At 64.3% G+C, this 14043-nt stretch overlaps 1 protein-coding gene across 1 annotated transcript in view; it reads left to right on the forward strand.

Moving 5' to 3' along the window:
• NACC2 (NACC family member 2) overlaps positions 1-7256 on the forward strand; it is a 66025-nt gene extending 58769 nt beyond the window's left edge. Inside the window, 5 exon segments of the mRNA XM_047829587.1 lie at positions 2629-2793; positions 4763-4868; positions 5208-5227; positions 5230-5304; positions 6602-7256. Coding sequence (XP_047685543.1) covers positions 2629-2793; positions 4763-4868; positions 5208-5227; positions 5230-5304; positions 6602-7107 — 872 coding nt within the window. The 3' untranslated portion in view covers positions 7108-7256.
• Positions 7257-14043: the final 6787 nt, after the last annotated feature.

The following is a 14043-nucleotide window of genomic DNA, read 5'->3' on the forward strand; positions in this document are numbered from 1 at the left end:
AGGCAGAGCAGAAATAGAAGAGGCTGTTCTGGGTGTTCTGGATCTGCTGGTCTCTGGCTCTCCGGAGCTGGGCTGGGGGCCGGGGGCCGGGGGCTGAGGCGGGGGTCCGGGGGTGGGGGGCAGGGGCTGGGATTGGGGGCGGGGGCGGGGGGCTGGTGGCCGGGGTTGAGGGGTAGGGGGCTGGGGGCCAGGGGCGGGGGCCGGGGGCCAGGGGTGGGGGGCGGGGAGCTGGTGGCCGGGATTGGGGGGTTGGGGAGGTGGGGGGTAGGGGGCTGGGGGTGGGGGGCAGGGGGCTGGGGGCGGGGGTGGGGGGCAGGGGCGGGGGCTGGGGGCCGGCCCGGGGGGGGGGGAGGGGGGGAGGGAGGGCAGGGGCTGGGGTGGGGGGCTGGGGGGCTGGCGCTGGGGCGGGTCGGGGGGCAGGCGAGAGGAGCGGAAACAACTTCTGCTGTTTGGAGAAACACGGCAGGCTGCGTTGTGGACGCCGTTATTTCTGTTGGTGAGCGCTCTTTATGTAAATGCCGCGGCGCTGGCTTTGGCTCTGCGTCTGCGTGTGTAATCACAGCAGGCCGTGGGGGGGGGGCGGGGGCGGGTAATTATGTTTTAAAATACCACCCGGGTTGTTTTTCCTGTGCTCCCTGAGCCCCCGGGTATGCCAGGTTTGGAAGGTTCTCTGTTGCTCTCTGCTCATCTGCCCCCACCCGCGTTCCCCACACACACCTGGTGGGAGGTGCCTCCCGTTCCCCAGAGCGACTGCCCCCCCCCCCACTTGAGCCCTGATCTGGGGGGGGGGGGGTGCTGGGCACTGGAGCCCAGCCTGCCTTCTCCCGAGGGGCTCTCCTGTGACTCCAGGAGGCTGGCCCCCACCACCGCCCCGATGGGAGCTTGAGGCTGCCGGGTTCTGGCCGCTTGGGGGTGAGGGTCTGCCCAAGACGCCCCCTTGCCACCCTGCCTCCTGAAGCCCCTTTGCAGCAGCCCCCGTGTGGCTTTCCCAGGTCTGTGGCCCGGCCCAACCTGGCACCTGCCACAGTGAGGCCAGGTGCTGAATTTTCCTGGGACCCCCTAAGCGGGGATGGGTCACAATGCCGAGGGGACAGGACCACTGCTCCAGCCTGAGTGGCCAGGTGTCCCTGCCTGGAGCCTGATGGAGAGCAGGTTCCAGCCTGAGCTGGACCCTACAAGGTTCTACAGCCACCCCCTCTGGCCCAGGAGCCGCTAAGGCTGCTACAGAGAACTGCTGTCCTTGACCATGAGGGCCCAACCCTGAGTGACCCTCTGAGCAGCCTGAGGCCCTTGCCGGCATGCAGACCTTGCCCCTGTGTCTGGGTGGCTGAGGGCGGGCTGGGCCGTGCTCTCTGCCAGCTGTGTGGGGGAGTCCCCTGCCCCGGACCAGCTGTGATTTCTCAGTGACAGCAGCTGACCGGGAGCAGGTGGCCCTCCTGGGAGGTGACCCAGAGTGGCCCATGTGCTGGGGACACAGGGTGAGGGAGGCGGGGTGAAGCGTGCCGGGCTGATGGCAGCATGTGCGTGGCAGGGGGCTTTGCCCTGGAGCCCTGCCCCGTGTAGAGGCCCTTCGCTGACCCTGTGATGAGCGTGCGGCTTGTGTGGCTGCTGGGGTGGGGGGGCAAGGAGACCAGGGGGCTGCGGGGAGACGGGGGAGGATGTGGGGCTGGACTTGGGGGCACCTGCTTAAGGGGTCTTGGGACACAAAGCCTGGTGGGGCTCAGTCCTCTCCACCACTGGAGCCTCCATGCGGCGTCTCTCCCCACCCAGCCTGGCTACCTGATGAGCCCCCGACGGGGCATCCCCTGAGGGCCTCTCCTTGGCCCCCCAGCACCTGGACGGCACTCGGTGTGGCTGGTGCCCAGTAGACTCAGGGCCTTCATGAACACTAGCGGGGGAGCCCCACCCCGGCCTTGAGAGACTGGCCAGAGGGCCTGTATCCAAGCCAGGGGAGGGTGGAGGGTGGGGCCTCGGGAGGGGAGGGGAGGCGGGGGACAGTGGCCTTGACGTCCAGCTGCTCTTATGCTCCCGTGTGGCTTGGGGACATCAGAGGGGGCTCAGCCCCTGCCCCATCGTAGCTGCAGGTTCGGTGAGCTCAGGTACTTACGGAACCCTCATCCCGGCAGCATGGCACAGCCTCCGCGAAGTGCCCGCTGGCAGGCAGAGGCCCTGTGTGCCCCCACCTGTGGAATGGGACCGCCCCCAGCAACCAGGCCAGGGGCACAGTGCAGGTCCTATGCGCTCCAGGCCTGCACTCCACCCGGCAGAGTGCCCGATGAGACCTCGGGGCCAGCCCGGCTGCCCTCCGACCAGCCCCTTGCACATGCCATCCTGAGCCCTCAGTCCTGCCTGATCTGCAGGCCTGTGTCTGGTGGGCACCTCCCGGCCCTCAGAGCTTGTTCACAGGTCTGGGTGGGCATCCCTCCCTGCCTTCTTCCCTTCACTTCTCCACTCTGGTCCTCCCTGCAGAGGTCAGGGTGAGGTGGGCAGGGAGAGAGTGGGGAGGGCACGGAGGCAGGGAGGGAGCAATCGAGCCCACCGTGGAGGGTCTGACCCGAGCCTGGCTGGGCAGGATCTCCATCTCCGTGCCTGAGAGCACCCCTAACCAGATGGGGTCTGTGTCCGCAGTGCAAGAGAAACCAGAACCTATGCCGCTGGAGAGCCGCTCCTGTGTCCTCATCCGCCGCGACCTGGTGGCGCTGCCCGCCAGCCTCATCAGCCAGATCGGGTACCGCTGTCACCCCAAGCTCTACTCAGAAGGGGACCCTGGCGAGAAGCTAGAGCTGGTGGCAGGTGAAGTGCCCCTCCCCGCCCTGTCTATTGTGTGCAGATGCCCTCGTTTATTTTTTTTCCTTCAGAGCTCTGAACAATGTACTCATCACTAATCAGTCAAAAAAAAAAAAAAAAAAAAAGAACATCTTAAATTTCCTCTAATTTCCTTTTAGGAGAATGTGTCATTAAGAGGAGTTATTCAATTGAATTAATTTAGCATTTTAATTGAATCCCCTGGGCTGGTCGCGCATCTGATTGGCAGGGGCTGCAATCACGATTGTGTTTTAATTTAGGTGGCAGATAAAACCAAATCGAATACAGCGCACAGGCCCCCCTCCCCCAAGTCCCAGAGCGCCCCATCGCTGCGCTGACGGGTAGCGACCGAGGCTCCAGACGCAGGTCCGAGTCAGAAACGGAATTCTGCAAAAGCGAACGACACAGTAGAGTCCGAAAGCCCATTAGGGCCGGGTGCCTTTGTCAGAAATACTTATCTTTTCGACATGAGGATGCATCTGGCCTCGCAGGCCCCTCGTAGATTTCTAAGGCTCTTCACATGGAAGACAGAAGATGCTGCCGTCACCCTCGGTGGGGAGGTGGAGCCATTTGTCATCCTCGCTGGGGAGGTGGAGCCATTTTCCAGGAGTCTCCTGGTTGGCCAGGGGAGCCCCTGACAGGCTGGCCAGGACCCATGGGCTCCTTCCCTCCCTCCAGTGCTGGCGTGGACCTTCTGTGAGCTTCTGCCCCCCCCCCCCCGAGTCCTGTTGGGCACTCCTGACCACCACGCCCTGGGCAGCATCACAGGGTTCTGCCTGAGCTGTCCCCTCTGCTGGGAGCCACTGTCCAAACAGGCAACCTTAGAACAGGGCAGAGAGGGGTGGCTTTGCCTTTCAGCTAACAGCCTGTCTGTCGGGGTTGGGGGTTGGGGGCTGGCCACCATCCCTGGCCCAGCCCAAGCTGGATATCAGGTTCCCCGGCCCCACTGTGTTTCCCCACAACGAGGGGTGTCCCCCGTGTGGCTCAGAGTGACCTGCCCTGCTGTTGGGTGGGAGCCTCTGCAGACGTGAGCGGGGTGGCCCTCAGGGACACCTGGCATGCTGTGGCTGAGGACCATCAGGCCACACTGACCCGACGCCCCCGGCGGTGGTCTCCATCCAGAATCACGTGTCTGTTTAAACAGTGGGCCCAGGCTCCCCCGGAGACCTGGCCCGTGGAGGGAAGCCAGCCCCAGGCCGCCCAGCTGGGGACCCACACGCAAGAACACCTCCTCGTGTCTTCCTTCCACCCTGCCCCCCGAGAAAGGAGCCCCCCCCCGCCCTTGTCTTTTTCACAAGATTCAGCACGTGATCTGTGACAGCTGGGGTCATAGAGGCCTGAAGGAGACTTCAGGAGGCCCCAGAGCCCGTTGGGGTTTACCGCACTGTTGTCTCAGGGGGTCGGGGGCACCGTCTGGTGCGGGCTCCTTTCTCCACGAGCAGCGTCCGTTAAAGGGAGGCCACCCCACGCTCTGGGCGGTGTGTCCTCTGTGGCTTGGCCCACGCCCTGCTGGGCCCCCGGGCCTTGCCAGGTTTCTCTGGGGTAAACAGTACTGTGTGGGCTCACTGCCCCCACCCCTGCCCTGGGCTGGCGGCGCCCCTCCCCCCACAGGCACAGGGCCAGGTGACCTCCAGAACTCCAGGCCCCAGCGCTGCCCGAGGTGCTTTGGTTTTGGGGAAGGGATAGAGAGGCGAGGAGCGTTGCCCAAACCCTGGGCTGAGCAGAGAAACCCCCTGAGGCTGCCAGGGTGATCTGGGGACACGTGGCCAAGGCTGCCTCCTCCAGGTGACAGGGCACGCCCTGGGGCGCTACACCCAGAAGTCAGGCGGCCTTGCGCCGCTCCCCACACCCCCTGCGCACCTGCTCTGGCCCCAGGAGCCTCCCGGGGAGGTCCTGGCCTTGGGCTGTGTGGGTGGGGAGGCCGAGCGCCTCACTCTTCTGTGTCTGGTGCTCACAGGCTCTGGCGTCTACATCACACGAGGTCAGCTGATGAACTGCCACCTCTGCGCAGGGGTGAAGCACAAGGTCTTGCTGAGACGGCTCCTCGCCACCTTCTTTGACAGGTGGGTCCCTGGGCAGGTGCAGAAGCCTCGAGGGTCTCCTGTGGCTGACGCCTCTCGCGTGTGAGGCCCCCACCTTACTGACTTCACACTTGGGTGTCGGCCCGGGGACTGTGGAGGTGGGGGGGGGGCCTGGGTCTGGGGAGGGCTGTGGACCACTCCCCCTCTAAAACAAAGAGCTACGTGCTTCCCTTCACGGGCGGGTCAGAAGGTGGCGGGCCTGTTCCCCACCCCTGCACCCTTGGAAGTCAGGAGCGGCACAAGGCGGGGGGCAGGTAGACTTCTGGGTGGGAAAGCCCCATTCCCGTGGCACCTCTGACTACCCCCCCCCCCCCCCGCCAGGAACACACTGGCCAACAGCTGTGCACCGGCATCCGATCGTCCACTAGTGACCCAAGCCGCAAGCCTCTGGACAGCCGGGTCCTGAACGCTGTGAAGCGTAAGTGGACGGGGTCTCCCGGGTCGGGGGCGCATGAGCGGCGGGCGGCCTCTCCCCGGCACCAGGCTGGCCCTGCAGGGCTGGGGGGAAAGAGAAAAGAACAGCTCTCAGGAGCCAGGTCTCGAGGTGCTAACGTTCTTGGTAGGTTTCCAAGCATGATGAATTCAGCTGCGTGCGAAACTATTTTAATATGTGAAATAGATCTAATTTTCCTTTTTGAACAAAACCCCTTATTTACATTTCGAGGTTATTTTGAGCCTTTGCCATCTGCTTGCTGGCTCCTGCCTCCCACTCCTGGGCGCGTGGGGGCGGAGCCGGTCCATCTCCGCAGCCGACTGCTGCCCCCCGGCCCCGGGAGGAGCCCACCCGCTCCGATCGGGCCAGACGGGCCGAGAGCCGGCCCTCCTGCGGCCCGTCGGCTCACGAGACACTGTCTTACTTCCTTGCTTGGAAAACATCTCTTGTGAGGCTAATCCTGTTTTAGAGCAAAGAGGGGCCTTTGTGGTGGATAATGGGAGTCCCAAAGCGTGCAGTGCCAGCGGGGCTCCGGGAAGAGGCCGGGAGGTGTGCGGCCGGTGCTGGTGTGAGGGGCTCGCCCTGGGGACCTGGCTCCGGCTCCCAGGTGGCTTGCAGAGCGGGGTCCTGTGGCTCCCAGTGGAGGACCGAGGAGAGGCTCAGCACTGTTTTCAATGATGACGGATGCGGCCACCGGGGCTCACTTCCTCCCGGCGCGGGCTGGGCCGAGGGAAGGTGCTGACTGGCTCCGCCTCGCTCCTGGTCCAGACTGTGAGGCAGCACCTCTGATGAGCAGGTGCCGAGGGCTGCCTGCCCTCCCTGCCCCGACTCCCCTTCTGGCCAGGGCACGGTTACCCATCAGGCTTGTCTGAGCAGGTCTGGGACCCAGGGTGGGTGGGGCAGCGGTAAATGAGGCCCAGAGATGCCAGGGACCTGCCCAAGGCCACACAGCCAGTGGGTGCTCAGGGAGGTACCACGGCCTTGTGTCCCGATGCCAGTTGTCCCGAGGGAGCGGGGCAGGGTCTGCAGGACTGGAGTGGAGAGAAGGGTGACCCCCTATCCTCAGGCTGAGGCCAGAAGACGCCTGGGTGGCCATGAGGTCTCTGGAGGCCCCCAGCCATGCCCCCGCTGGCTCAGGAGTGGCCACTCCAGCAAATAAGTGCCCTGACCCCGGGGCTGTGGGGCCCCTCGGGAGGCGGGGGTCACCCTGACCCCGGGGCTGTGGGGCCCCTCGGGAGGCGGGGGTCACTCAGCCCGTTCCCCCGCACCCCTGTGCTCGCAGTGTACTGCCAGAACTTCGCCCCCAGCTTCAAGGAGAGTGAGATGAACGTGATCGCGGCGGACATGTGTACCAACGCCCGCCGCGTGCGCAAGCGCTGGCTGCCCAAGATCAAGTCCATGCTGCCCGAGGGCGTGGAGATGTACCGCACGGTCATGGGCTCCTCGGCCGCCGGCCCGCCCCTCGACCCCGACTTCCCGCCCGCCGCGGCGCAGGTGTTCGAGCAGCGCATCTACGCGGAGCGGCGGGCCGACGCCGCCACCATCGTGGCTCTGAGGACTGACACCGTGAATGTCGACCTGAGCGCCGCCAACAACCCCGCGTTCGAGGCCGGCGAGGAGGCGGACGGGGCGGGCTCCGTCATCCAGGAGGTGGCCGCGCCCGAGCCGCCGCCCGCGGCCGCCCAGAGCCCCCCGCAGCCCTTCGAGCAGGGCGGCACCAGCTCCAGCCGGCCGCAGACGCCCGCGGCGGCCCGGAGACAGGAGGCGTCCTACGCAGGGACCTTGTAGAGGAGCCGCCGGCCCGCGGGACGGTTTTCCAGCTGCTTGCATGCGTTACTAATACAACAAATGTGATCAAGCCACTTACCTACGGAACTGCTACTGTTGCCTGAAAAAAATGTGATTTTTATCCTGCTTGTATTTAAAGTTGATGAAGGAAACACACGCATTCGATATACTGTAAGGACGAGTCCGCCGGTGACCTCGCGAGGAAGGTCCCAGGGCCCCTTTGGATATCTGCCAGGTTAGCCTCCAGGCTGTGGCCCCGCCCCCCGCCCCACCCCCACCCCTCGCGGGGGGGGGGGGGGGCGGGGACGGGGACGAGAGCCTGGGGGAGGGGAGAGGGGGGGTCCGCCTGCCCTGCCTCCCCGGCCTGCCCGCCCCCTCTGCCCAGAGGGCCTGGGGTGTGGGGCACGCGCCCTCTGACACTCACTGCTCACCCCCCTGGGGCCAGGGGCCAGGGCTGGGCCCCGGGGGGCCAAACTCCTCTGGTTTTCCTTCTTCCTGAGACTCGGGGGTCAGGCCTTCCGGGTCCACTGTGTGCGTGGGGTGTGGGAGCGCGTGAGAGCGTGTGTGCGTGTGCGTGTGTGTTTGAGCGTGTGCGGGGGCAGCGGGATGGGCCGCCCACCGGAGGAGGCAGGGTTCCGGCATCTCTGTCCTCCCACCCTGTGCCCGTGGGCTCCCCTGGTCCCCCAGCTCCTTGGTCCTTGGTGCACCGGGGCCCCACGGGCTGGGCCAGCTGCCATGAGCGCCCGCGGGCTCCCGCCCGGCCACCTGCCATCCTGTGGGGCGCGGCCACGGCCCTGGTGCCGCCCCACAGCCCTCAGCCACGTTGGGATTACGTTTGTCTGTTTATTTGTTTTTGTCTTAATTCAGATCTATTTCATGTATGGTTTGAAAATTTTCAGACCCAAAAGAGCAAAAAATTAGGGAGGATTTGGTGTCCCTGCCTCCAACCCACTGTGGGGGGGGGGGGGGGGGGCTGGGTCATCTGTATCCGGGTCCCGCCCGGCCCTGGGTCCCACCTCCCTCCTGTGCAGAGCAGGGCCGTCGCAGGGAGACGCAGCCGGGGCAAGTGACACAGGAGGGTGCTGCGGGCCCTGCTTGGGAGGAGGCAGAGGCCAGGCCGGGCTGGAGTGGGTCCCCGTTTTGTGCTACGAACCCTGGGGTGTGCGCCAATGTGGCTGTGGGTGTGTGGGGGTGGAGGGAGCAGTAGGGGTGCGGTCTGGAATGCACGGCAGGGTGCACGGAGGAAGGGCCCCTAGAAGTTGCTGGAAGGCTCACTTTGAAGTTGAGTTGCTGTGTTTTGGTGAGGGAGGGCACGGGCTGCATGGAGCACTCAGGTGGCCACTTTGTCCAGGGGCTTCCTTCCTTTCGAGCCCCAGGCAGCCGGTAGGCCAGACCCGAGACACCCCTCGGTTTCCGGACCTGAAGGGGTCTGTTGGACCCCTCCCCTTCCCTCGCACTCTCCCCGCCCCCGACTGGGTGCAGAATAGGCCCACCTGCCTGCGTGTGCCTCTAGGTGTCCCTGCCCGGGACCCACAGAGCCGAGCCTCCCCCAGCTGCGGGCGGCCTGCAGGGGCTTAGGCCCCTTTCCACGGAGGGTCCTACTGATTGCTGCCCTGTGTGGAGAGGCCCTGGGGGAGGCTTGGGGAGGGGGCTCCCCGCACGGAGCCTCCAGCCTCCTCCAGCCGGCCCAAACATGTGCCCACCCTCCAGAAAGATCTGATGGCTCCTGGAAGAGGGGTGGGGGGACCTTGGGCAGGCACGGGGGAGCTGATCGCAGCCCCTGTGCCCCAGACCAGGGTGGTCCGGGCCTGGAGGTTGGGGCCCCGAACCCACCGCCTGGGCCTGAGATACGCCTCTCTCTCTGCCTCCTTCTTCCCCCGACTTGGGCCCAGGTGGGGTTGGCTCTGTGTGAGCCCCTCAGGACCTGGCCCTCCTGGGACTGCGAGAAGGCCTCCCCCCAGCATCCTCAGGCGGCCCCTGGGGGGTGGGGGTGGGGGTGGGGATGGGTAAGGCTGACGCCCACCCCCCCATCCCCCCTGCAGCTCCCCTTCCTCACCCCAATGTGCACTTTAATTTGACCATCCCTGAGGACCCTGGGGAGACGGCCAGCCCGCCCCGGCCGTCAGCAGAAGGGCTCGCTCGCTCTCCCTCTCTCCCCTCCGGTCCAGAGTGGGAGCGGCCCCCGACCCGAGGCCAGGTCACGCAGGGGTGCACTGGCCCGGTGGGGGCAGTGGCGCCTGCACAGAGAAGGCCTGACCGCCACTCAGGCCAGCACAATGTCCCGCGACCTCTGTCCCCTAATTGTTTATAACCGCCGTCTGTTTTGTTCTGGGTAAGGAAGGCAAGAGCTATGGGTGAAACTTTAATACTTCAATGTGAATGGGTTCTGAGCTCCCCCTGTGCCCCGGGCGGGCCAGGCCGAGCGTTTTGCACTAAAGTGTCCCGCGGTGGATGCGGGTCCGGAGCGTTTGCAGACGGGCATGGCTGATGATTGTATCTGCCGGGGCGCTCCCTCCGCGTCCTGAATGTTCCGCGGGGCGGGCGGCGGCGGGCCTGGGCTCAGAGGGGCCTTCCAGAGTGCCTTAGCATCTTCCAATCATTTTTCCCAAGGAAAACCAATTAAGAGAACCGGACCCTCCCCCTCCTCTGTTTACAAGACGGCTAATTCCTGTCCCGTGAGCGTGACCCTGACTCACCCAGACCCTGTAGACCGAGAGACAAGCCACTCAGTATTTATGACATTTCTGCACCTTTACTCCCAAGCTTGACTATTAGCAATATGCATACACTATGTAGAGTCTATTATAGAGCTAAGTTAGACCCGCGCCTTTTTGAGGAACAGAGAAGGGACTGGACCCCGTCAGAGCGGACGTGGCGGGCAGCCGGCTGGGCGCCCATCCTCCCCCGGCGGACGGGCTGTGCCACAGGAGGCAGCTGGGACGGAGTGGAAAAGGTCCAGGAGAAGGGACGGGTAGATGTGACAGATACTGTGAGCTGGCGGGGCCCCCCCGGCCTGGCCGGGGCGCCTCAGTACTTGAATTCTGTCTTGTTTTCTGCACTGTGTCTGGTCTCACCCAGAGTTCTCTGTGGTCGCTTAACTTTGCGTTTGGTTCGATTGTCTTACCTTGCCCCTGAATGTGGCCGTGGCCGGGGATTCGAGGCCAGGGGAGATAGCTTCCCAGGTGCGGCCTGCAGCCCCTCTCCGGCTGCCGTGGTGCTGGCTGACCGTGGGCCTGGGGTTCACGTCTCCTCCGTGCAAGTGAGCTCGCTCGCTCTCGCTCGTGGGCGTTTGTGTTTGGAGCTGGAAGGAAGGCAGAGGGGGAGGGGCGCGGCAGGGGGGCGGGGCCGGAGCATCTGCGGGGACTCTTGGTGTGCCCGGCCCTGACCTGTTCCCTCCGAACGGCAGAACTTTCTAGCACCAGCCCAGTGCCACCCCCAGCCATTTACCGCCTAGACTCCCCTCAGATGGGTTATTTTTATGGAGATGTCTTGATGCCCGCGGAAAGAGGCCGATGGCCCATGAACCAACCGAAAACTGCGAGAAAACCTCTGTTTGCCTCTGCCAGCAGTAAATCCTAAACACAGAATTGAGAGTTCATAGCTGTCTTCAGCTTTAACTACTGCGATGCATAGATGTGTCATCATGTCAGCCAGCCAGCTCCGAATACCCGCCACCCGCCACCGGGAGGTCGTTAGGGCTTGGTACAAGATGTTTCTAACATGGCAAAGGTTCTGGGTTCCGTTTGTTTGTTTGTTTTGTTTCTTCGAGAAAAAAAAAAAAATGAAAAGGAAAATTATGCAGAATCTGGAGCGTTCAGATTGGACAACCTGCTTGAATTCAGATCAACCCCTTCATTGTTAGCGTTTTGCACATGATTGTAATTTTTATGTCAAAAGAAGCCAAAACTTGCAATACTATTTTTAGCAGACAAAAAAAAAAAAAAAAGAACTTAAGTATAAAATGTATAAATATTTTTGACTTGAACATGTGGATGGCACTGGGTGCAAACAGACCATTCATGCTTTGGACGGAATGTTTGGGAAAAAGAGCCTTTTGATAAAGGAGACTGTCGCCGCCACACGGTCTGGTGGGGGTTGTTAGGTAGTGCTGTAACTCACGACTGTTAATAAATGAATGAAATCAGTGTCCCTGTGCCGTGGAGGAGGTCTGTTTCCTGAGCCCCGAGCTCCGTTCCAGCCCCGCAGGTGCGTCCTCTCTCCTTTCTGCTGCTACTCAGCAGAGTCAAGACTGTTGCTTTTTCGCCGTGGCTGACGCTGCACCGGTAACTCGACCCTACAGACGCGTCCGCCGGCGACCGGGAAACCCAGGGCTTCTGTCGCGCTCAGAGCCGATTCGTGAGGTGGAAATCCGTTACAAACAAACGGAAGGATGTGATCGTTAATTGTATAGCGCTTTGTAAAATTCACATTTACGGAATAATAAAGTCAGTTCAAACCCAGCTGCCCGCACCTTGCTTGGTCAGTGCGACTGTGGAGACGCTGAGGAGCCAGGGAGAAGGCCGGCTGCTGGGCAGGTGACCCAGTGACTCGGGTCGCCCTCAGGACCCAGGATCCCCAGGTGGGGGAAGGGCCATCCCCAGGCTCCGTGCCCACGGGCCCCCCCGCCCCGGGGGGGTTACGTGCTTGTGGGAGGGCTCCGGGCTGAGCTGGGAGGGGCTCCTTTCCTTTTTGTGGTCTGCCAGCTGGGAAAGCCACCTCACCTGGCTCACCTGCCTGCCACCCGCCAGGTGACGGCTACGGCCGGCTGTGCCCCGGCCACCTCCTCCTGGGCCGGGCCTGCCCCCAGGTGGACAGAGGGGGGATTGCAAATGGACAGCAGGTCCCCTGGCCGGACTGGGAGCCCCCCGGTGTCCGGGGGGACACTCCCATCTCCCAGCCGTCTCTGGAACTGTCCCCCTCAGGCCAGCTCTGGACTGGGGTTCTCAGATTCAGGCCTGGCAGCTCTCTGCCCCCTTTGTTTCTCTGCTGAGAGCTCGCCCTGAAACCAGGGCGCTGGGCAAGGGAGGCCGTGCCTCGGGGTGTCCCTGAGACCTGGACTGGGCCCTCGCACGTGCTTCCCACACCGGGGCACCTGTGCGGCAGTCCCCCGTCTTCTCGTCGGCATCCCCGGTTCTTCCCCGGGCTGAGCCACGGGTGTATTTGCTGACTTGTTTATCGAGCTTCCCGGGGTCGGGGGGAGGGGGGGGTCTGTAGGTCTGCTTCATGGTGGTGTCCCCAGAACGGGGTCCCCTGGAGCCACGGCCAGCACGGAACAGGCACAGAGTCTAAAATGGGCGTACGTGGTTTTCAAATGGGTGCTCTACCCTGGGGATCCCTGCATCAGCGGGTACGCTGGCTTGGGTCAGCACATCACGCCGTCTCCCCCGGAATGCCCAAGGAGCCTGGCCCAGGCAGGGCTGGGGACCTGGGTGTGCCTGTGCCCACCCCACGGCCAAGCCCAGCTCCGGCCACCAGGACAGTGTGTCACTTCAGATCTTGTTTTCAGAGCTGTTCCCTGCCACCCCCAGTCCAGCTGACCAGCGTCCTCTCTGACCTGTGCGGGCCCCTTCCCGCCGCGGCCTCACAGCTGCTGGACGTGCTGGAGATACCCCTCCTCTGGGCCGTGGGACGCACACCTGGGAGGCCCCAAAGCCCCCTCACAGGCCTCCAGATGCCCCATCCGGGTGGTCTGGGGCCGACTGAGGCCCGTGTGCGATGGGAGTGTGAGGAGAGTCCCAGCTTGGAACCCAGTTTGGAGGGGGGACCCTGTGGCACGGGGACCCGCCTGGCCCAGCGTGGCCCAGTGTTTCAGGAGGACGGGGAGCCCGGCACCTGCCGGCCTGTGCTCTGTCCCCTCCGGCCCCTGTCCTTCAGCGGCCTCCCTGCCCTTGCAGCCTCCACAGAAACTGGCTGAGGCATCAGAACCTCAGCCCCTCCTCTCAACCCTTTGTCCTGATCTGGGAGGGGGTGCAGCGTCAGCAGGCCCGAGGCTCTGCCCTGGAGCCCTTTGTCCTCCGCACAAAGGGTCCGAGCGCCGGGACCCGGTGGTCCCGAGCCTGTGGAGGAAGGGCCCCAGGTCCTGGCTGTGCGCAGGCCAGGGTGAGGGCCCGGCCAGGTTGGGGGGGGTGAGCAGGGAGGAGGGACGGCCCAGGCGGGAGCCACGCTGGTCACCTTTGTGCCAGCTCCCACTCGTTGATAAGCCTGGGTGGCGTATTCGTCACAACCCGCTCTGGATGGGCACCACCCTCCCCGGAGGGGGCACGGAGGCCCTGTGCCGTCACCCCGCTCCATGCTGGCAGTGAACCAGCCCATCTGCTGCTGCTGAGGAGGCCTGGGGCGGCTCGGTCACAGCTCTGCGTTACGTCCGCTCGGTCAGGTGGCCCCAGAAGGGCCAGGTGGGAGGGTCCACTCAGCAGTGGACACAGACGCTTGTCCAAGGACCACGGAGGGATGTTCGTCGGGAAGGAAGGAGAAGGGTGGGCAGGCAGGCCGCGGTTAGGGCCCTGGGCTGGGAGGGAGGGAACGGCCGGGCAGGAGGGACAGGGTGTTCAGATGCACCCAGCTCTCCGGTATGTCGGCCACCGAGGCACCCACGTGTCTGGGCACTCGGGGGACAGGCAGGGGGTGAATTGGGTGACGATGTCAACAGAGCTCCTGCTGTGAGAGTAGGGGTCACGGAGGCCGGGCTGCCTGGGCGGCCGAGGGCGGGGCGCGAGGCCATCCCCCGTGGGCGCTGCCTCTTGGGCCCCCCTGGGGTGACCAGTGCAGAGAGCTGGGCGGGGCCCCGGGAGCCTGCTAAGGAGGGGGTGGGGACACATCAGGTGGCCTCAGTAGGAACGCGGCAGAAGAGCGGGGGCTGGACGGGATCTCTGGCCCAGATCTGCCCTTCCCTTGTGGCCCACCTCCGGGGTCCCCGTCGTCTGAGGGAGGCTGTTC

Source organism: Prionailurus viverrinus, chromosome D4 (genome assembly GCF_022837055.1).
Source record: "Prionailurus viverrinus isolate Anna chromosome D4, UM_Priviv_1.0, whole genome shotgun sequence".
Classification (NCBI taxonomy): Eukaryota; Metazoa; Chordata; class Mammalia; order Carnivora; family Felidae; genus Prionailurus; species Prionailurus viverrinus.